Here is a 24,128-nt window from a genome sequence, read left to right as displayed (position 1 = left end):
TTGCCTTCTGGACTATGGCGTGATCTATTTTTATTCGGAGGTTTTGTGGGGTTTTTTGCAATTATTCATTTTAAAGTTAAGCTGAAATTTTTTTGTGATAAAACTTTTTTTAGCCCCCACATTTTTTAAGATTCTCCTCCTTTACAGGTTATTGGAAGGATGTGCAAAATAATTGACAAGACATGCTTATCTCCAACTCCTACTTTAGAACAGCATCTTATGTGGGATGACATTGCGATTCTAGCACGCTACATGCTGATGTTGTCCTTCAACAACTCCCTCGACGTGGCGGCTCATCTCCCCTACCTCTTCCACGTTGTGACTTTCTTAGTAGCCACAGGGCCACTCTCCCTTAGAGCTTCCACACATGGATTGGTCATTAATATCATTCACTCTCTGTGCACTTGTTCACAGCTTCATTTTAGTGGTAAGTTCCAGGAAAATAATTTGTGTTTCACCACTTCCTGTCTCCATTTTCTATCAGCTGATGGGCATGGATTATCTTATTGATTATGGTGCCTTGACACCAAGCTGCTTATTTAAGCCTTTGGTAATGACATGAAATATTATTAAAGAGAAAAAGAATAAATTACTTCCATTCTATATCAAGCTATAGCAAAGATTTTCTGTGCGCATTTGTCATAGATTCTTGTGGTTATCACATAAGCTAAGGACTCAGCATCAGTTGACAGTGTTACATTACTAGCACGAATTTGTTGATACATGGAGTTAAAGCAGTGAGCATCAAGACAATGTGTCTCAAGGGTTGGTTTAGGGATCATGGTTATGTAATTTTGATATGCTATCCAAATTTTCTAAATTCAAAATGAAACATGGCACTTTAGAATTAAAAAATTAACTTGCTCCCTTTTTCTTTTACAGAGGAGACCAAGCAAGTTTTGAGACTCAGTTTGACAGAGTTCTCATTACCCAAATTTTACTTACTGTTTGGCATTAGCAAAGTCAAGTCAGCTGCTGTGATTGCCTTCCGCTCCAGTTACCGGGACAGGTCGTTCTCTCCTGGCTCCTACGAGAGGGAGACTTTTGCTTTGACATCCTTGGAAACAGTCACGGAAGCTTTGTTGGAGATCATGGAGGTATATAAGGCAAAATGATAAGAAACTAAGGTTGTTTTTTTTTTTGGAGGAGGATTAGCCCTGAGCTAACATCTGCCAATCCTCCTCTTGTTGCTGAGGAAGACTGGCCCTGAGCTAACATCCATGCCCATCTTCCTCTACTTTATGTGGGACACCTGCCACAGCATGGCTTGCCAAGTGGTGCCATGTCCGCACCTGGGATCCAAACTGGCAAAGCCCGGGCTGCCGAAGCAGAACGTGCGAACTTAACCACTGCACCATCGGGCCGGCCCCCTAAGATCATTTTTTTAATCCACTAGTTCTATATAGAAGAAGTATTGGTTTATTCTGTTTTGCACTTAATGCTTAAATAAAAACACTCCCATGGAATGTATTTATTGGTAATATGCATCCCATTTAATGACGTTACAAAAAACATTTCTGTATGTAAATGTATTCAGAGTTCTCTTTTTTTTAGGCATGTATGAGAGATATTCCAACATGCAAGTGGCTGGATCAGTGGACAGAACTAGCTCAAAGGTATGTTCCAAATAAATTCAAGTTGTAAAAGTATGTGCAATGTTGAAAAGATAGCTATTCCTGGGTAATCAGTATTTGAATTAATGATTCAGTGTGTATAAACATACAGGCTTTCATAAACTGATTGGGTCTTTTAATGGCAGGTTTGCATTCCAGTACAACCCGTCCCTGCAACCGAGAGCTCTGGTCGTTTTTGGCTGCATTAGTAAGCGAGTGTCTCACGGGCAGATAAAGCAGATTATCCGCATTCTTAGCAAGGTACCTCCCCCCCCCCCCCAAATATTTGTGGTCCCCAAGTTGTAAAACATATCTTGCATTTTTCTAAGGGACATTTAAACGTGAGTTTAATAAAATGTCTGATATGTTGCCTGTTGAACCTTTAATAAATGGGTTTTGATTATTTTCTTTATTGTAATTCTTTAAAGTGAAGAAACCTTCTCTAAAGAAGCTATCTTAAAAAGAAAATAAGTATTGTCTCTTTTGCTAAGAAGGTAATCTTAATATATTATCAGTTTTCAAAGCATTTAACTATATGTAACACCCTTATATAAAATTATATAACTTGTAATGCCTATAATAATGCCTGCCTAATTATTTTAGAATATATTATAGATATATTAAAAAGTAAGAACCCAAATACGCCTTGAGGTAGCTACCGCAATCACCATAGCATTGGAAATAATTCTAGCACTTATTAAATAAGGAATTGTTCCTGAACTGATTCTGAGATTCAGTTTAGAAGTTAATGTTTTGTTTCAATGAAAGTAAAATAAAGAATTCTGTTTCCCTAAAAGGCGCTTGAGAGTTGCTTAAAAGGACCTGATACTTACAACAGTCAAGTTCTGATAGAAGCTACAGTAATAGCACTAACCAAATTACAACCACTTCTTAATAAGGTAATTACTGTATAGAAAATGAGTGCTTTCATTTTGGGTATCAGTGTTAAATGTTATTTTATTTTCTTTCAAAGAGTTTAGAAAATAAGATGAATTGAGAAGAAGTTATAAAGGATGGGGAGTATGTTCTCAACTGCTTGTAAGTTTTTTGTCTCATCAGTGGTAAAGGAAAGATAGGTATATATTCTTACTTCTTTTATCCAGTAAGTATTAATTTAGCATCTTCTATGTGCCAAGTACTGTTTTAGGTGCTAGAGACATAGCACTGAACAAAACCAGTCAAATTCCCTGCCCTCATGGAGCTTACACTCTGGGGTGAGTGTGGGAGTTGGGGTGGATAGATAATAAACAAAGTAAGAAAAGTTCATAGTGTCTTAGTTCATGATCATTACTGTGGAGAGATGTAAAGCTGGGTGAAGTATACCTCATCATCAAAAGAGTCTGGGTGGTAAATGAAGATGATATTTTAAAGGAATAAAATCATTCAGCCACTGTTTTAGGATGGTCTGAGCTCATCTCAGTTGTGTGACCTTGAGCAGGTCATTTAACATATTTGGACATCATTTTCCATGCTGATAAAATGAGTAAACTAGACTAGATGATGGCATAGTATTATCTTCCAGCTGTAAAGTTGTATAATTCTGTAAATTGAGTACAAAGACATGCCAGACTTGAGAGAGGTTACAGAGAAATAAATACCTGTATGTTCTGATATTGAGTTATATGTTCTGCAGACATCGTAATCCTAAATTGTACAAAGTGGTTCTCTTGTAAGTTAAAATGAGATTGAGAAGGCTGGTAACTTGCCCAAGGTCACATAGGTAATAAAAGACAGAACCGTGATTCTGATCCAAGGCTGTCTGACTCTAAAGTCCGTGTATTTTCGCATGTACCACACTGCTAAATAAGGTTCCCAAGATAACTATTTTTACTTCAGAGCAGCATGTCACTGGTGGTAAGGGTGACAAGAAAGTTGAAAGGGTAGAGCCTAACTAAAGTTAAAGAGACACATAGGATTTAGTGTGGAGAAAGGGAGGAGGGCTTGAGCAGCGAACATACGGCAGTAGGAATGTACGAGAATGCTGCGACAACACAGGGGTGACAGAGAGACCATTCTAGTTGTTATGGAGAAACTTTTCAGGAGCGTAGTGAGAGGCAAGTTACAAAGATGGCATGGAGCTAATCTAACATTCAGCATTCTTCAGAAAGGAGTTTGGAAATGGACCTATATGTTTTCAAGCAGATCAGTCATATGACAAAAGCGGACTTAGAAGGGTCATTCTGTGGGTAGTGTGCACAGTGGATTGGAGGCGGGAGAAGCTGGAGGTAAAAAGAATCTACATTTAGAATAAAGAAAGTTGGCATAGAATGGTATCATTAGCAATAAGCAGATGCAAAAGAGACTACTTTGGAAGAATCAGTGAAACTTGGTGACTGGATTTTGGAATCAAAGGACAGGGAGAAATAAAAGGAGATGCTAAGGTTCTCAGCCTGGCTAATAGTGTCTTTGTTACCCACATGGAATAGGTGGAGAGCTTACCCATACATTCACCTTCTCCACAGAGAAAACATGGGTAATGTGGGGGATAACGTGCTTCGTTTTATACTGCAGTGAGTTTTGAAAGAGACTCTCTTGTGGTTTGTCTTGCTAACCTTGAGTGTGTCTCCTTTGTCAGGACTCCCCTCTGCACAAAGCCCTCTTTTGGGTAGCTGTGGCCGTGCTGCAGCTCGATGAGGTCAACTTGTATTCAGCAGGCACCGCACTTCTTGAGCAAAACCTGCACACCTTAGACAGTCTCCGGATATTCAATGACAAGGTACACGAGCTTTCACTTGGTGTCTCTAGATTCTGCACATTTAGAACTCCTCCCCCTCTTTTATTGTTGTTGTTTTTTTAAAATCAGAAGAGGTCCATATTTAAATATGAATTTTTATATGCATCTTATTGTGAGTATAGTTCCTTACCAGCTCATAAAAAAACTATTTAAACTTTACTGCATATTTTCTGTATAAAAATAGCAGAAAACAGTACTCATTCAAGACTAGCAGACAGAATAGGGACAAAAAATATTGAGGAGTAATAATAGCCCCCATGCTAGGCCCTATGTTGTTCTGTGCCCTGCAGATGCTTTATTTGTAATTTTCTAACCCAAAGGTAAAGGTTAGCATTCCCCACCCCCACCCCCGTTTCACATATGAAAATATAATCTAAAAATAAGCTTATTTTTATTAAATAATGGTACTTAATGAAAAAATAGTATAATTAGAAGCGGATAAGGGGTTTGAAGAGTCTAAAGGAAACTTTTGGGATCTTAATTATACTAGTTTTTTGTTTTGCCTAATCTCTCTTTAAAACATACCATTAGCATCCCTCTTAACATTTATCAGCCTTGACTGAGGTTGGATTTTGGTTCCCAGAATATAGAGGAGGGAGTATAAGAGTAGGAAATTATGTTCCTTTTGTCTTTGGAAAAAAATGGGAAGAGTCTAGGCCAAAAGAGAGGAAGTTTTTTTAAAGATAGATATGTATATGTAAGAAGAGATTTGCTTGACGTGAAATTAACAGAGCTGTGGGGAGAAAGACACAGAGAACAGGAGCATGGTTTTAAGTGTGAAGATACTTGGTCTAAACATTATTGGTTCAGCCTGCCAGATGTAGTGTACACCCAGAACAGCTGGGGCTCTGGGAAGTGTGGAAACAAAAGTTTAAAGCTAGAAGCTCCCTTGAAGTTTATCAGTCAGCCCTCCATTTTACAAAATAGGAAAAGAACAGAGAAGTTAAGTAATTTGTCCGTGTTCGTATATGTGATCTGGGACTAGAGTCTCTCTTTCCTAATCCCCGTTGCTCTTTTCTGGGGTTGTCTTGGGACGACGGTGGTCAGAGAGATAGCTGGCTATTGGCTATTTGTATGAATATTAGACTATTCGTAAATGAAGTGTTTGTGTAGGTGTACCTGCCTTGGCATTTTCATTGCCAGAATAGCCCCTTAGCAGGAGCTAATATTGACTCCAGTGCCACAGGATACTAGGAATTACAGATAATAAAGCTTGTCAAGTCACCAGGATGTAAGATGAATAAGGCCTGAGGATCTAATGTATGACATGGTAACTAGAGTTGATAACACTGTAGTGTAGAATTGAAATTCGCTGAGAGAGTAAAACTTAAATGTTCTCACCCAAAAAAAGGGAGGGAGGTGTGTAAATATGTAAGGTGACGGATGAGTTCACTAGCTAACTCACTGAGCGGAACCCTTTCCCAGTCTATGCATATATCAAATCGTGATGTTGTATACTTTAAATATCTTACAATTTTATTCATCAGTTACACTTCAGTAAAGCTAAAGAACACATATAAACTGTACGTGTAGTAGGTTAATAGGTTATTATACTTTTTATAGTATCCTGCCACTTATTTTTTTATTTAACAATATAAAGCGAATATCTTTCTAAGTATATAAATAAAATTCTTTCTCATGGCTGCAGAGCATTTTACAACATGCACGAACCACAGTTCATTCAAGGATTTGCCCATTAATGGACATTTGGTTTGTTTCTGTCTTTTCTTCTTTTCTGTTATAAACAATGCTGCTCTAAACATCTCTCTGCATATATTTTATATACTCATACCTTTCTTTCTTTGAGTTAGAAATCTAGACATGACCCTAAACACCTTCAGTTGTTTGCTTTCAAAAGTCTCTGTGCCTCTGGGAATCACTGGGCTTCTTTTAAAAAATGCGAATTCTGGGCCTTATCCACCTCCCATGATTCTGAAATGGGACCCAGTACTTTCCACCTTTAAACAAGCACCTTTGGTGACTTTAAAGCAGATATTTCTGAAACCACACTTTAGGAAACACTGTTAAAATCATAATTATCCTGGGCAAGTTGCGTAGTGTTTCTGAGTTTCAATTTCCTTCTTTTCCCACACTAGAATGTGAAATCCAGCAGGACGAGTAGTTTTTGTCTGTTTTGTTCATTGATGTGTTTGCAGAGCCTAGAGTTATGCCTGGCACATCAAGAACACATAATATATATTTGATAAGTAAAAGGATAAATAAATGAATGAATGGATAAATTATAAAATGGAGCTAATATGTGCCACACAGGATTACTGTAGGGTTTCAATACAATAATGCATCTAACATTGTATACTGCAGGCACTGAGGAAGTGTGAACTCTGTTTTCTTGAATTTTCAGTCAGCATAGTACATAAAATGCCAGCTACAGTTCAACGGATGGTCTTATTTAAAACAATAATAATTATAATTTTAAAAAGCTTACCAGGATGTACATTGACAGTCACTTGTTTTACATTATAAATCAAAGCTACTTCATTTCTACCATCTTCTTCTTTATATGCTTGACTCTCTTGTACTAATTTATTTGTAGTACCTTAAATATTCTATGGTTTTCTGTAGTTGTCTGAAAATAATTTCTTTCAGCTTAAATGGATTACTTATCTTGTCATTGCTGTTAAACACAATCAAAAACCAATAAGTGGTCCTTTAAGGAAAGCTCCTGTGTGAACCCCATCAACCATCTCATGATTATCTTTAACAGAGTCCAGAGGAAGTATTTATGGCAATTCGGAATCCTCTGGAATGGCACTGCAAGCAAATGGATCATTTTGTTGGACTCAATTTCAACTCTAACTTTAACTTTGCACTGGTTGGACACCTCTTAAAAGGTAGAGGCCCTGTGACAGAGTGTTTGTTTGAAATGGTATTAGGAAGCCAGAAGGAACTGAAATAGTTGATTGCTTGAAATAATCTGGCTTATGTGTCTTACTTTAAACACAAACTATATATGTCTTACTGAGTTATGTTTTGTTCAATGTGTACTTTAATAGAGCCTAATTTCCACTCTTTATCAGATTTCCTTTAAAAAGCAAAAGAGTTGATTTTTATAAAATTCCTAAGTACTGAACTTTCCAATAGCTGTATTATCAGTTAACACTGCTGAAGTAGCTTTCTGATTATCAGAATAAGACAGACTACAGATCAATGTTATTTGAGTAACTTATGTTAGAAAATGTTATCTTAGACATTTGATCATAGGTTTTCTGCAGCTTGTTTCTAATTGTTGTCTGGCAGTCCCGTTACATACTGTAGAACCTCACCTCTCTGTACCCCACCCTCACGCTTCCAGATTTCTGTATTGCTTACAGCAGTGGTCTCCAGCTATTCATCAGAGCCAGCTCGTTCACTCCCTAATCTGGCTTTGCTCCTCACGGCTGACTTCACTGCATGTTAGCTTTGGTCTCTTTACATGGAGCAGCCATGGCCAGAGACTGCAGTTAACAGGAACAGCATGTAGTGGTGAGTCAGAGGCAAAAGCAGTGTAAAATAGGGCCTGGGGTCAGGACCCCTGGGTCATGGGTCTTAAGCAGCACTGGATTCGGCCACAATTAGAGGCTCAAGCTCTAGCTTTGTATTGATTTAAATGATTCTTAGGCTTGAGGGATTATGGAGGTTCCCCCAGTTTTTAGCTGATATAAATACATACACCCACCACCGTGAATGTTTTCTTTTGACTTCACCACATTATGAAATTTCTGCAAAAAATATTGGCACCTTTAATCTCTAAAATGGATAAGGATTGCTCAAAAGATAGTACACTTACTACAGGATACCAAGAAGAGAGATTGCAACTGGGCTGAAAACGTGCTTGCTTATTCTGTATTTCTAAAAGAATGCCAGATTTTTCAGTGTTCAAATCCCCTATTTTAAAATGGAGTAGTATTAGTAATTAGAAACTGTCCGAAGGTCAAGCTTACCCTCTAATCAACCCTATTCTTTAGGCTCTGAGAGTATATACTTCCTATGTCATTAGGGTTTTTTTCCTTTAATTAAAAAAAATTTTTAAGCAGTAGAACCCTATTATCAAAAGATATTTTATGGTGAACTCCGGGTACATAGGTTTTTAAAAACATCCCTGCACTACTTTAGGGAATGGAAGATCTGAAACACCCCCATCTTTCCCAATTTTCCTCTCCCTGAGGTTCCTTCGAGTTCCAGGGGCATCACTCTATTCTACGCATTTTGAGGACTTAATCCTGTATGTAATTAACTACTCGTGTATGTTTTACCTTCCCAAATGGCTGTGCTCGGAAGGCAGAGTTAGCCTCATTCTTCCTTTCCTTGCATAGTTACTATGTAGTTCACAGAAAAAGAACTCAACAAATACTTGTTGAAAGGATGAATTAACTTGTTTGTTTTTATTTTTTGCAGGGTACAGACATCCTTCACCTGCTATTGTTGCACGAACAGTCAGAATTTTGCATACACTACTAACTCTGGTTAACAAACATAGAAATTGTGACAAATTTGAGGTGAATACGCAGAGCGTGGCTTACTTAGCAGGTAAAAACACAAAAAAGACAGTTAATCGTACCACGTCTGTGTTTGAGGCCTGCCACACAGACGCAGGCACGCAAGGTCCCTCAGCGGGTTGCTCGGCAGGTGAACAGTTCACAGTCCAGACCTCTGGTGGTGGTGACAATTTTGAAAGTTTTGCCAAAACATTTTGCCGTATAAAAGAATTTTCATTAGAATCTGTAATGTGTTTCCTTTGTCACCTATGGTTCAAGATACTACGTGGTTCCCTGTTGTCTGTCATAAAATCTGGACGCCTTAGCCTAGCATCCTGGGCCCTTAAGCAGCCCTGCTGATTCTGTCCTCCTTGTCTAAATTTCGTAAGCCTCATTTTTTATTACCTTTCCAAATGGATGGGCTGTTTTAAGCTAATCGTCTTGTTTTACCTGGAATGTCTTCCTATCCCCAGCATTCCATTAAACCTTCCCTATGTACTCTTTCCCGATTTGCGTCTCTCCACGCAGCAACACTTAGCACTAATGTATCATACAGTTCTCGAACGTAGTTGTTTGATGGAAAGCGCTGATTCCCAGTTTAGCAGACTTCAATTTGTGGCAACCTTTTTGGTTGAATCTTTTGACCTTGGAAAAATCATTGAACATCCCTGAGTATTTTTCCTTATCTGAGAAATAGACCCTGGAGTACCTGCCCTGCCTACTTGTAGTGTTTGTTGAGATCAAATGTACATAAAGCACTTGACACATATAAGGTGCTTATTAAATTTCTTTGTATATTCATGTTTATGTGCAGTCTTCTAAAACAGACCATAAACCCTTTAAGATAACAAGTCTGTCCTAAGTGTTCTGTAGCCTTAAACTTCACACTTTCTAGGCTCTTCACACTCACATTTACAGCTGTTTTAAGTCACATTTGTGATTGGTTCAATTTTTTAACCTTCCTTCTTTTTTCTTTTAGCTTTACTCACAGTATCTGAGGAGGTTCGAAGTCGCTGTAGCCTAAAACATAGAAAGTCTCTTCTTCTTACTGATATTTCAATGGAAAATATTCCTATGGATACATATCCCATTCATCATGGCGACCCCAGCTATAGGTAAATGGACTTCTCTCATAATTACATAATTATAATCAGATTTCAATTTTCCATGCTAATGGAGGCAAGCAGCAGAATAATCAGAAGGTAATATAGAATGGAATCTAGAGATAATCTAGGAAGAGTTAAATCAAAACTTATAAATGTACAGTATTTTATGTGGGATAATAGTAGGAAAGTTATTCTTCTAATCTAATTATGCTAATATTAACATTAGATTGCCTCCTTTAAACAAACCAATTGAATAATGAAAAGAGATGATCTTGAAAGTATTGGGTTGCTGAAAGGGCCTAGGAAAAAACTAACGTGACAAATAAGCAACATTACATGCGTAATGATAGAATACTAAGTTATACAGATTTGTAAAAAGTTGCATATGCCAAGACATTCATTGTATTTACATATCATACTAAAGTTATTAAAAAGTTTTATCTATTACAGATTTAAATGATATAATCAAATTATGTCCCCTATTGTGCATGGTTTGGGGTAGTATATTTTTCACTATAACATGGAGAAATTACATGAAAGTGGCATCATTTGTAAATTTTTTATATTTTCAATTAAAAGTGTCAAGTTTTAAGTACAGTGTTAAACATAGGAGTATAATTTTATACTTGTGGAGCTTATATCATTTAGTTTATCAACATCCCACGTTTTAATAAAAAGCCCTAAAAAATTTACCACTGAGATTTTAACAATGTATGCAAAAGCTTTCCAGGCATACTTGATTTTCAATAGTCTTATTCTTCAGTCATTCCTATGATTATATTTCTTTGAGATATGCCCTTTTGTAGTGGAAAGGAGAAAGTGAGTTTGCCTGTGTTCCCCTGTCAAAGTATAAATTAAGGTTGATTTTCTTGGTTTTTAAACCAAAAATACAATTGCCTATTTAGACTTGATTTTCCCTGATTAAAAAATAAATGCAGTGCAATTCTGTTGAGCGTCTGCTAACTACCTGCTATGTATAAGATATTATGGCAAGAAAGTGGATGCTTTCTGGGCATACATTAAGAGTTTGTATCCTAAAGCCCTTTAGAATGCAGTTTTAAAATTAATTGATTACTATAGAACAGCCAATTGGGAGGGGCAAACAATGGTTGTATTTGTCACCATGTTAATTAATTCTTCTCAATTGTTTAAATCTCTCAGGACACTAAAGGAGAGTCAGCCATGGTCCTCTCCCAAAGGCTCGGAAGGGTACCTTGCAGCCACCTATCCAACCGTGGGCCAGACCAGCCCCCGAGCCCGGAAATCCATGAGCTTGGACATGGGGCAGCCTTCTCAGGCCAACACTAAGAAGTTGCTGGGTTAGTTTATCTAAATTATGTAGGATTTTTTAGAATTATTTAAAAAACTGATCAGATACTTTCACTCATGGAAAATTATTTGAAGCGGTTCAAGATTATCAAAATTTCCTGGTTTTGATGTAGCAGAGCTTTTGATGCCGATTATGAGAGAGTTTAGTACATCAGTTAAGCCGTATCAGTTGAGACAGAGTAACGAGAATGGGGTCTGGAAACAGATTTGTCCCCACTCTCAGACTGCATGCCATGGCGCTCCGTGCTTTGTGCTGCCTTGACCGGGCAGCAGGGAGGCAGGAATAGTAGCGACTTTAGGTACTCGCAGGAAAGGAAGAGTCTTGCTGCGCTCAGATGCAGGCCTTTGACAAAGTACTTCCGGAAATTATCATCTGAGAGCAGAGTATGTCAATGTGGTCTGAAGCTGTAATAGTACTATTTGCCATCTTTTCTTTAAAAAGACGAAGAGGTAAGATTTTTTGATTACTACATATATATATTTTTTCAGAGGAAGATAAGCCCTGAACTAATGTGTCACCAATCCTCCTCTTTTTGCTGAGGAAGATCGGCCCTGAGCCAACGTCTGTGCCCATCTTCCTCCATTTTATATTGGGACACTTGCCACAGCATGGCTTGATAAGCAGTGCATAGGTCTGCACCTGGGATCCGAACTGGCGAACCCCAGGCTGCCGAAGCAGAGAGCGTGAACTTAACCACTGCGCTACTGGGCCGGCCCTGTTGATTACTATATTTTTTTATTACTATAAGAAGAAATGATTCTTGAAAGTTAAGATTGCTCAGTTACATCAATGTTTGTCAAAGAGAAGTCCACCTGAATTGCTGTAAGACCCTTTCCCTTTTCAAAAACTGAAAGCAAATAATGAGAGAGCCCACTGATCCTACCTCATCACAGAGGAAGTGCACAGGTGCTCTTGCACAACTTTGGCTGAAGTTTTCACTGTTACTGGAATACGTTGGGATCCATATTTCAGTGATCAACACTATGAATGGCTCCATGGGTGTCAGTTATCCATGCAAACATATTTTTAAGTATCTTTAGGTATTGGGAAAATGTTTGCGTTCATAAGGAAATTAGTGAACAAACAATGAAGTGTGAAATCAATAACCTGCCAGTAAACCATGAAAAAAATTGAAACCACAAATGTCAATCGCTGTTTCTAGTCACATAGGCTTATTACCTTTTGTTTGAGTTACTTTCTGTTTATAGTTTGCCATAAATAATCTTCTAGGAGTTTCCTGGTTACTTTGTGTTTTATAATTCTGGATTTTCATGCCAAGGAAGTTGTAAATGAAAAGTTAACTTCAGAGAAAATACAGTATTGAATTCATTCAACCATGTCCTAGGTCTCTGCCCTGAAGAGCTCATAGTTTGGTAGCTAAGATATGTAATCAGCCAATGGCAACAGCATCCCCAGGTGCCATTAAAGTATCATGTCTTGATGAGGGGAAACTGAGGATCTGGGGAAATTAGGAAAGCTGCAGAGAGGAGGTAACATTTGGAGTGGGTCTTGAAGGTGTGATACATGCTTGCCGGGTAGACACAGGATAAGGCAGGCATGCATTCAGCAGAGCGGGAGTAACATGAATAAAGCAAAGTCAGGAAAGGCAGTTAGGTAGGAAGTGAGGCTAGAGGGGATTGGGACTAGATTGTGGGAGATGTTGTGTGCCATGTTAAGAGATTTAGCCTTATCGTGTAGTCAGCAGGGATGTTTAAGTAGAGAAAGGGACATGACCAAATTTTGTCTTCAGGACAGTTTTTCCAGCTAGGATGTGAAGAGATAGGAAGAGGCTTCTGGCAAGGGGACCGTTTAAGAGATTGGTACGGCAGTCCAAACAAAAAATGGTGTAGGCCTGCACTGAGGCAGGAGCAGTGGGAGAATGGAGAAGAGGAGTCAACTTTGGGATAGATTTCTGAAGTAGAATGGACAAGACTTAGTGCAAGTTTTAAATAATCCGATTTCAGTCCTTTTATTTTAAATAAGAGAAAGGTATTTAACATTAGTGTAATGCAAGATTAGAGAAACGCAAAGCGAAATGGGAGAGGGTACTACTTGCTATTCTTGAAGCATCTCCCAGTGTGTCTATCATTTCGTACTTTCAGGCATGCAAATCTTTTTCCCAAGCTTGAAGAATTAAAATCAAACTTTGATCTTGCCTGTGTTTGGAAATTCTTCATACATTAATAACTGTTTCGTGGCACCAGCAGAATTTCTTAAGTTGAAAAATGGCTGTTCACACATAGTTGATCTTTGCTACTGAGGAGCACATGCCCGTGTATTTATTATCAAATACCGTGCTAGTTGGCGGAATTTGGTTTACTTCCAGTGTAGTGAATGTAATCTCAGTATAATTTGGACCAATAAGGTACATTCTGTACTGAAACAGAAAGCTGTGTGGCCAAAATTCCTTGAGAAGGGGAGAATAAAGGAGAGAAACTCTGCCCCAGGGATATGTTTGAGCTTTCTTTGAGTCCTGAAGTGAAGACTTAAACACTTTATGTCCAAACATTTTCTTTTTAGTATGTTCCTATTCACAGACACTGTGGTTAATGAACTTCCATATTCTGTAACTTTTGTTTATAGGAACAAGGAAAAGTTTTGATCACTTGATATCAGACACGAAGGCTCCTAAAAGGCAAGAAGTGGAATCAGGGATCACAACACCCCCCAAAATGAGGAGAGTAGCAGAAACTGATTATGAAATGGGTGAGAACAAAGTTAATAATTCATCTCGAAAATTGAAACCAAGGGAGAGTATGTTAAAGCCATATGTGCTTGCCAGCCGTTTCTTAGAATCTTTAGGATGAAATATAGAAACATTTGCTGTTTTTCAAAAGATAAGCTATACAGATCTTAAAATGACAGTTATCCTGAAACCTGTGTAAAAAGTCATCATATATGTGATATACAGCATTGTAAACAGCTAGCCAAAACTTTTGTATAGGTGAATAGTAATTCTGTATGACGTTTATGTTGATATTTTAAGTGTCTACTAAAAAGCTATTGAATTTTAGAAGTAACATTAAAATATTTTAGGTGAAGTGGTATCTAGTTGTGTATATTTGATTAATACAGCTGATCGTGTTAATCCTTATTTTACTGCAGAAACTCAAAGGATTTCCTCATCACAACAGCACCCACATTTACGTAAAGTTTCAGTGTCTGAATCAAATGTTCTCTTGGATGAAGAAGTACTTACTGACCCGAAGATCCAGGCATTGCTGCTTACTGTTCTGGTAAGGTTTTTCCCTCAAGCTTTCATTCCAGTCTACTCATAGGAGGCCCTTAAATATTAAAAACACAAAAGGAAGGCCAACTTCTGCCTCTCACCAAAACAGATAACAATCCAGCCACCCAATAAAATTTTTTGGTTTACTTTTTTGCATTTTGGCAGGCTACACTGGTGAAATACACCACGGATGAGTTTGATCAACGAATTCTTTATGAATACTTAGCAGAAGCCAGTGTTGTTTTCCCCAAAGTTTTTCCTGTTGTGTAAGTATCCCCTTTTGTGTTGAACTTTTGTATGTGTTTTGAGGTCAAATGTTTTATAAAAGCTTAGGAAAAGTATCATCCAGTGATGTTCACTGATTGTGGAGAGTGGAACATGAGGTAGTGTGAGAGTGATTTTAGCTTGGAGACAGTGGGTTTAATGGGCTAGACTAGTTTTGGCCCATTAGGAAAAGCATTTTTTTTCTTGTTGATTTTTTTAATTGGTTCATCATGATGAGCATTGTTCGTTTCCTCACTTAGGAGCAAACCATTAGACTGCTGTAGTCAAGTCAGCATACCAATTTTGGTTTCTTTTTCAGTAGGGCATTCATATTTGTCCACAGCCGAGTGAAAACGAAGTTGACCTCCTACTTAGGAAAGGAATTTTCTTTCCTTTTAAGGGCTAAGGTCACATTATCCTCAAAGTGTTCAAATCTAAATAACCCAAAGGAACTTGGGAAATTCTATTCCTGATCTAGTCTTTCTATGTAGTGTCATGATTTCCTTATTTTTGTTTCATCTCATTTAAAAATCTCATAATTTTATATTGTTGGCTCTTGGTTATTTTTATTAATGGAGTGTAACCAGGTTAGAAATAATAATTGGATCATATATTCCACCCCCTCTAGACTAATTTTGCTTTCCTTATTCGATCTGATTCAGCATTGATTAAACACTGATTGATATTAACTTTAGTTTTAACTCCCTGGGTGCATATGAGCAGTCAGCAGAAAGAGATGGTCTCAAAGCACACTGAGTGACTGAATGAAGCCAATCTTGTCCTGAGCAGTCACCGTGTAGTTAAACATGGTTATATGACAGTACTAGTTGGTTGTTTTTACCGTATTTTCCCCTCATGACAAAAAAAAAAAACAAAACAGAGAGACAAACCAAAAAAGCAAATACACATTCACTACAGAAAATTTGGAAAAGCACCAGAAAGTAAAAAGCACTCGTCTCCCTTCCTTTTTATCACATTGTTCTGGGGGAATATATAATATGTTTTCCAGTATATATTTTCATTTAATTTTCCTTTAAAATGTTCCTCTGTTGACTTTTTCTTTTTTAGGCACAATTTGTTGGACTCCAAGATCAACACCCTGTTGTCATTGTGCCAAGATCCAAATTTGTTAAATCCGATTCATGGGATTGTGCAGAGTGTGGTATACTACGAGGAGTCCCCACCACAGTACCAGACGTCTTACCTGCAGAGTAAGTACACGCGCCGGGAGGAGGATGGCTGAGGGCCTTGCTGGCGCCTGCAGCCTTATGGAGGGCACTGGCTACAGAGTGCTTTCCAGGGGATAGGCTCGTTCATGCTTTTCCCTCCAAACGCAGTTTTCTGACTCTTTTCGTTGTATCTTCAGTAAATAACTGTTGACAACTTTTTTTTTTAATTAAAACATGGTTCATACTGAGTATATTTTCAGTGAGTTTGTCTACTTTGACACTCATTCTAAAAAGTTTTCAATGTGCTGTAGATTTTATATATCATCAACTATGTAACTTACTTAATTTCTCTTAAGGTTAAAAGAATGTCATGCTTATTATAAGAGTAACATTTGGTTTGTTGCAGGTTTTGGTTTTAATGGCTTGTGGCGGTTTGCAGGACCGTTTTCAAAGGTAAGAAAAACTATTTTTCTCTATTGACAAAATGAAAGTTTTTATTCATAGTAGTGTGCCTGCTTTAAGAACACACAATATGCTGAAACCCAGAATGATGATTCACAGTAAACACATATGCTATTTTTATAAAAAGTTTTCCACCACAAGATTCTTTCCAAGAGCCAGCACCTCTAATATGTTTCTATATTAGTTTTTACAAAAAACAACTCAATTCAATTTATGCTTGACTTTTCACAAGGGTATGATAAACCTCTGTCAACTTTTCTGCCCTCAGTCTCTCGTGTATTTAGTGATCCTAATACACACACTTAAGTATCTTGTAATTAGGAAGGAGCATTACTTATGGTTAAAATCTGCCTCATGACATGAAACTAAGACAATGTTATATGTCAAATCTCAATTTTTAAAAAATTACATAATGAAAAAAATCTATCCCATGAAAACATTTTTCCTTCCAACTTGTTGGATTAGATTCATTCTTCCCTGAACATATCTTCATTTGCTCCTGTTCACTTTGTTCTTTGATTGGCATTAGTTGGTATGGTGCTACATCAATGTGTATTTAATCATTCTCTGTATGTGGCCTCTCTCCAGATTGATTGAGGTTCCTTGAAGGCAGGACTTCTCTTTCTTCCCCCACAGTTCCTAGGGCAGTGTTCTACATACAGCGTTGCTAAATCAAGATGAATTATCTAAACCGTGTTCTAATTTTAATAATTGAGTATTTTGTCTGTTATTTTGTTTAGTTATCACTGAATATCTCTTGATGTGCAAAGGCTGTGATTAAAAAAATGGGCCTGAAGTCACAGGAATAAGTATATCCTGCAGGAATTATTGTGGTTTGATTGCCAGTAACCCTCTGAACCTTCAGTGTTTAGTTAGTTGAATTTCTAAATGGCAGCTGGGATGATGATGCTCTGCTCATTTTCTCTGTTTTGGAAAATTGACTAGACATCATTCCTGATGATTGTATTGTCTCAGGCTTAATTCATTCTTTGTCTGCGCATGGCTTTCAGTAATTGCAGGTTCCTCTGGAAGCTGGAAGTATAAGCTGAATAAAATTCCCAGTTGTAAGTCCCATGGTAGTCTATAACTATTACTCTACCCTCTTTTTTAATCTATAATACAAAGGAAGAAAAATAGTAAATTAAGCCCAAAACAAAAATTGAATTAATCATTTTTGGCTTCTAAGGGGATTTACAAAAAAAAAAATGGAGCTAAAATAATTTCCTATTTTCCATTACAGCAAACACAAATCCCAGACTATGCTGAGCTTATTGTTAAGTTTCTTGATGCCTTGATTGACACGTATTTGCCTGGAATTGATGAAGAAACCAGTGAGGAGTCCCTCCTGACACCCACATCTCCTTATCCTCCTGCAGTGCAGAGCCAGCTTAGTATTACTGCTAACCTTAACCTTTCCAATTCCATGACCTCACTTGCAACTTCCCAGCATTCCCCAGGTCAGTAAATATAATCTTTATATAAATTTGAACAATAATATTAATATACAACATTAGGAATTCCCTTGTTATCAGTTTGTAGTGGATTTTGCACCTTTTTATCATGAGGTTCATCTTAGATTTCTTCTTTACCTTGTAGCTGATTTGAATTTTGTTATTCTATAAAGCTTTCTACTTTCAAACAGTTATACATAAGATAGATGTTTAGAGTGTTCAGATAGTGTTCCAAGGTTTTTAGAGTTTTGGCAGGAAGAGCAACCTAAGGTACATTACCCTGTAAGTGAACAGAATTATAATTCTCCCTTACTTGATACACTAACCTTGCCCTAAGGGCTTCTGTGTCTCTGATACAGCATACTGTATCTAAAAACTATACAAAGTATAATAGTACCCCGCTTCCCTGCTGCCAGCAACAAGTCAACCATCCAGACACCAACTTGAAAATCTAGGAGTAAACTACCAGACAAAAGAGCTCTCTCAAGAAAGTAGCATCTTAAAGCCCGTAAGCATGTTCCTTACTGTGGAGTCGCTCTCAGGTCCAAGTGGGAAAAGTGTACCAATTCCACATGCAACTAAGAGGTGGATACACTGAGAAATAATAGCTAATAGCTCAGGTGGGCTGAGAGAAACAAGATGGCGGAAATGGCGAAACTCCAGAATTCTGGGCTCATTCAGTATCAGAGTGAATGGTTTCCTGTAACTCTGGTCGACCCTGGAGGTGTTACTCCTTACAGAACTGACGCTGTTGTGTGTTATGATGACAGTGGGTAATGAAGAAAGCTTCCGTTATGGTCTTGTTTTCTGTTCAGAAACATACTCTTCTAAAATGGTTAAAATAGTAAAAGGTTTGGAGCTTAAAATTCCGTTACCTGAAAAGTTTACTTATGAAACACCTCATTCTGTAAGGAAAAGTTACTATATGCAGTTCTTTTAAGTGTTAGCATAGATTTTCTTTAAAAAGCCAAATGATGTATTATAATTATTTTGTGATGTTCAAGATCCACAAATAGAATCCCCAGTTTATAATCCCAGTTTTGCATGAACATTTAAACATATAGTTTTGAAGGTTCTTAAGAACTTGGCAAATATAATACCCAATTCATATTATAAACGATTACATTAAATAACTGTATTCATCTATTAAGCTTTGGTCAAAAACAAAGCTTTGGTCAGCAAAGGAAACAAATTATTTGATCCAACATTTATTTAACAATCACCTTACTACCCCTACTCAGGTTATTTTTTTCCTCCAAGAAATAAGAGAAATCTGGCCAACTTTTTCCCCCTCATATAACCATGTTCATTTGCCCTCTGTCACTTATTCTCTAGGACAGTGTTTCTGCTAGTGCGGTCCCAGACCAGCAGCATCAACATCATTCGGGAGCTTGTTAGAAATGCAAATGCCAGAGTCCCACCCCAGACCTCCTGCACAAGAAACTCCAAGAGTGGGGCCCAGCCAGCGGTCTCTATTTTAATAAACACCCCAGGTGATACTTATGCACCCTAGATTTGAGAAGTGCTGCCCTAGGGTGTGCCTGTGATCTTGCCCCATAATCAGGGTTTCAACCGTTAAAGCCAGGGCAAAACTTAAAATTTACTTTCTTCTAGGTATTGCAGCCACTGAATTCTCTCCCTCACCACCACCCTCCCCCCCCCCCCCCCCACCATGAAATCTTAGCATTTGGGGCTGGGGGTACTGAAGAGGTGAATTAGTTCTAGGCTCACAGTGTTTGTTCAATGGGGAGGCTGCTGTAGAAGAACTAAGTTAATTGCTTTATCACACAGTTCTTGGGAACCAAGCCCAGTGCTCTTTCTGCAACATTCATTGCCTTCTGTATCTGTGATCTGTCGTCCCTCTTCCTTCCCTTGCCCTTTTTGTTTCATTTATTTGTTTGTTTATTGCTGTCTCATTACTTCCATCTGCCTTACCTTAAGTCGACCCTCTTTTTCTTCTGTAGAACTCTGTATTTCCTGCATTGTTTGTTGTTTATAATGTTGATCACAATTAGAAAATTCATAGACTCCTTCTATATTGGTCCTCTTGTTTTTAAAGTTCTGTTTCTTTTGACCAAAACTTTGCCTCTTGGGCTACTAAAGTGGCGTTAAACTTATCAAAATGATTAGTTGATTTGTATTGACTTTTTTCCCGAGACTAATTGTTAGGGGATTTCTCCCCATCTTTGCCCACTAATGGTGACAATAAAACCTTCAGCTTTCGGGTTGGCCCGGTAGCATAGTAGTTAAGTTCGCGCGCTCCACTTTGGCAGCCTGGCGTTCGCAGGTTCTGATTCCAGGTGTGGAACTACATACCACTCATCAAGCCACACTGGCAGCATCCCACATGCAAAAAAAGAAAAAAAAATAGAGGAAGATTGACAGAGATGTTAGCTCAGGGACAATTTTCTTCACCAAAAAAAATGAGAGAGAGAGAGAGAATGGGAATTTGAATGCTCATTATATATTTGATGGCAATAAAGAATGAAAAAAGAAAAACCATTAGGTTGGTCATAAAGACCAGTACAGGTTCCCCTGCTAGTTGATTAATTGCTTTTGTCCTGTGTTGGTTGAGCATTAGCCATATCGTTTGCTTAAAAAAATCATCCTGGGGCTGGCCTGGTGGCATAGTGGTGAAGTTCGCATGCTCTGCTTCGGTGGCCCAGGAATCACGGGTTCAGATCCTGGACACTGACCTACACACTACTCATCAAGCTGTGCTGTGCTAACATCCCATACACAGTGTAGAGGAAGATTGGCACAGATGTTAGCTCAGGGCCAGTCTTCCTCACACACACACACACTCAAAATCATCCTACTCTGCAACCTCTTATTTAGAGTTATTTATAAATATCAGAGAATGGCATGTATGGTTTTGGTTACAGTTTTAAACCAATGGCATCACCTCCAGTAGTTCTCCAAAGATGGCTCCTTGGATAGACCACTATACCCTAGAAACCTCTGATTATTCTCAAAAGATATCGAAGCTTTAAAAGTAATAGAATTAGTTAAGGGGAATCACGGTGTTCAGTATCTCCTGTCTCTAAATTTTAAATTATGTACCCTTGGGTTTGCCACATTATTTTACCATGCTTTTGGAGAAAGGGTTTATCTTTTCAGTAGTGCCTTTCTCATGAAACCCGTTTGTATCTGTAAATTGCAGGCTTATCTTCATAAAAGGATCCTGATATATCTATATACCTAATTATTGCTATTAGGGAATACCTCTTATAAGTGTTAATACTCTGTTTGTAATTAGGTAACTGCTTTATATCCTTAGCTCCATGTAATCTTATATCCTTATCTCCTCAATTCTTTGTGGAGCTGAGTTTGCTAATATCAAAGGACTGAAAGTGATGAAATCTTATCCAGATTCCTCAGTCTAGCATTTGAAATCTGCTATTTAGTTGGATAGAAACAAGAATATTTCCCTATCTCCACTCCCATCACTGAGTCCCCAGCAGAAGTATTTAAAGCAGCTCCGTGTCACTCCCTGAAGTAAGTATGGTTTGCTGTCAGGTTTACCCAACATCAGCCTGCGCCGGGTCTGCTGAGCTTTAAGCAGTTGAAAGCTCTGTTCCCTGAGGTCAAAAAGCAAAAGCTGCTAATCTGCACACAGCTCGACCCTTTGCTGCAAACTTCCCACGTCAATGCAAGACTGCTTTCTGGGTCTTTGGTGCACAGCAGGGTCAGCCACTAAGCTGCCTTTTTTTGGGGGGGTGGGTTCCAACGTTCTCTGCTGTCAAATCAGCTAGATAAGAGATTCATGAGCTCCCTCCCCTCCCAAGCATTAAACCTTATTTAAATAAAATTTAGCATGGTAATTTATCAGTCACTAGCTTTTGAGGAATTGGTGATCACTTACATAAAGCAGTTGTCTCTGAAAATGCGTTCTTCTTGACAAATCATCCTAGCTGGCTTGTCTATCCTGTTAGCACAAGAAGGACTATTTTATAAATCCACATTTAAAAATACATGAATGACTGTCTTCTGACTCCCTCCCTAGAGGAAATTGAACTTGGCATCAGTGGAACCAAGAGACTGTACTCTGAATTCAGTGCATATAAAATGTGTTAACTGTGGCCCTTTTAGGCAAATGGACATAAAACTTTCCCTCTTCAGATTTTCCCAAATGCCACTAAAAGAACCCTGAAGAGGATCCGTAATATTTACTCTATGATATATAAGAATATTTCAACTGTGAGAGCGTGATCCATTATTAGGTCCAGTGCAGCTGAGCTGGACATGAATTGAACCAACATTAGAACCAGAAAATAAAACCTGTCTACCTAAAAATGCTATAAATGGGACTTTGTCTTGGTTAATGCCAAGCCATGAGTGGTTCTCTTAGATAATGAGCAAAGAAGCCTTTTTTAAAGCCATATTTTGAACGCTTTATAACCATTTCATTTCAAGTGTGTGGTTTCCATGCATCTTTAGCTGTTAAAGAACAAGGATACTAGAAATAAAAATCCAGTTGGAATTATGTGGACTCAGTATTCATTAAAAAGAAATCGAATAGATCCATTTCCAATATTAAAATTTTATTTATAGTCTGCCAATATTTTTCACACTGTAATGTAATTCAGTAAACATTTGAACACCCATTTTGTACGTGTACACCAGGTACTCCAGGGCATTTAAAGATTAGAGAGACCCTGGTTGCAGAGACTTGATGGCTTTTGCCTCTGGATCTTTAGTACGGGGTTTTGAGCCAAAGCTGTTCTTCCTTCTGACCCATGTTGTTTAGCAAATTCTACATGTATACAAGTTCTGGGATTTTCAAGTACAAGACTAATACTACAGTGCTCTGTGGAAAATAACAAAATATTCCAGATTTTTTATCCTACAGATATTCATTGTGTCCTATATGCAAGGGCCTCTATTAGACCCGAGAGAGTGGGGGAGCTAGTAGGACATGACACTTGCCCTCAAATAGATTTAAGCAACAAGAGTGGTAAAGTGCACGCAGATAACTAAGTTGACCTCTTTTGTGGTACTTGTCTTGTTGTACCTTGCACAACAAAGTATTCTGATAGTTCAAAGGGACATTTGTTTGGAAGAATCAGGTGTTAATTATGGCAAAAGTTTTTTGTTTTTCTGAGGATTTTTTAGATTTTTTTCATTTTTTCCTTTTTCTCCCCAAAGCCCCCCAGTACATAGTTGTGTATTTTTAGTTGTGGGTCCTTCCACTTGTGGCATGTGGGACACCGCCTCAGCACAGCTTGATGAGTGGTGCCATGTCAGCGTCCAGGACTTGAACTGGCAAAACCCTGGGCCACTGCAGTGGAGCTCGTGATCTTAACTGCTCAGCCACGGGACCGGCCCCATGGCAAAAGTTTTATAATATATTTTTTACCTCAAAAAAATATGAGAGGTGTGTTATAGTTTTTTAACAAAAATAAGCCTGTGATCTTTTTATTTTATTTTTTTAAAGATTGGCCCTGAGCTAACGTCTGTTCCAAGTCTTCCTCTTGTTTTTTTCTTCTTCTTCTCTCCAAAGGCCCCCTGTACATATATATATATTCTAGTAGCAGGTCCTTCTGGTTGTGCTATGTGGGACGCTGCCTCAGTATGGCTTGATGAGCAGTGCCAGGTCCACGCCCAGGATCCAAACCAGCAAAACTGCAGTCTGCCAAAGTGGAGCGTGCGAACTTAACCACTCGGCCACGGGGCTGGCCCCTCCTGTGATGTTTTTAACATGTTATTTACTAGAAAAAAAAAAATTTAATGTTTTTCTTCAAAAAGCTTATTTTATTGTTAGTATTAGAGCATGAATTTTTTACAGCAACGACCTATTTAGTTGAGCTTTGTTTTAAATTCACTTCTTCCACTTTATTTTGGGTCTGTGTCGAGGCCTGTCAGTTATTCACGCACTTTGCTTCTGTAGTGCGGACCTCCCTTCTGGGAAGCTGGGTGGAGCAGCTAGGAACTATAAGCTTCCTGGACGGACAGTGCTGACAGCTGTGTGCACAGCAACGCGTCGCCACAGCCATTTCTCTAAACGTAAACTGAGCTCTGAGTCAGTGCCACTCCTGTTGGGTTTCCCAGGTTTACCAAGTCTCCCCCATGGAAAAAACTTAAAGGCCTCTATTGTGAAACTACTTAAAATCTCTGAAACGATTTTAGTGTTTTAGGGTACTGCTTATGTATCCCCAGACCTTTATTTGGTATTTTCTTGATTTGTTTCCCTTCTTTTTCTTTGCTATTACTGTGTATTTAAGGGGGAAATCAATTTTAAACTGAGCAATTGCTTGGTTTAATTCATGCTCATTTTTCCTCTCATTTTTTAGTT

General features: G+C 38.1%; 1 protein-coding gene across 23 annotated transcripts in view; it reads left to right on the top strand.

Annotated features, from left to right (window-relative positions):
- The window catches only part of NF1 (neurofibromin 1), a 240,382-nt gene that overhangs the window by 206,251 nt on the left and 10,003 nt on the right, over nt 1-24,128 (top strand). For 21 of the 23 annotated variants that reach the window (XM_070226406.1, XM_070226404.1, XM_023653059.2 and 18 more), the window contains 16 exons: nt 148-427; nt 883-1,097; nt 1,555-1,616; nt 1,760-1,874; nt 2,411-2,512; nt 4,189-4,329; nt 7,073-7,199; nt 8,743-8,874; nt 9,802-9,937; nt 11,090-11,247; nt 13,842-13,964; nt 14,364-14,494; nt 14,653-14,753; nt 15,820-15,962; nt 16,327-16,373; nt 17,623-17,839. In XM_070226406.1, the coding sequence (XP_070082507.1) occupies nt 148-427; nt 883-1,097; nt 1,555-1,616; nt 1,760-1,874; nt 2,411-2,512; nt 4,189-4,329; nt 7,073-7,199; nt 8,743-8,874; nt 9,802-9,937; nt 11,090-11,247; nt 13,842-13,964; nt 14,364-14,494; nt 14,653-14,753; nt 15,820-15,962; nt 16,327-16,373; nt 17,623-17,839 (2,230 nt within the window). The remainder of the gene's footprint in view (nt 1-147; nt 428-882; nt 1,098-1,554; nt 1,617-1,759; nt 1,875-2,410; nt 2,513-4,188; nt 4,330-7,072; nt 7,200-8,742; nt 8,875-9,801; nt 9,938-11,089; nt 11,248-13,841; nt 13,965-14,363; nt 14,495-14,652; nt 14,754-15,819; nt 15,963-16,326; nt 16,374-17,622; nt 17,840-24,128) is intronic. The other 2 variants (XM_070226415.1, XM_023653063.2) reach the window with 1 other exon arrangement.

This window comes from Equus caballus, chromosome 11, assembly GCF_041296265.1.
Source record: "Equus caballus isolate H_3958 breed thoroughbred chromosome 11, TB-T2T, whole genome shotgun sequence".
Taxonomy (NCBI): Eukaryota; Metazoa; Chordata; class Mammalia; order Perissodactyla; family Equidae; genus Equus; species Equus caballus.
This window is presented reverse-complemented; position numbering and strand designations above follow the sequence as displayed.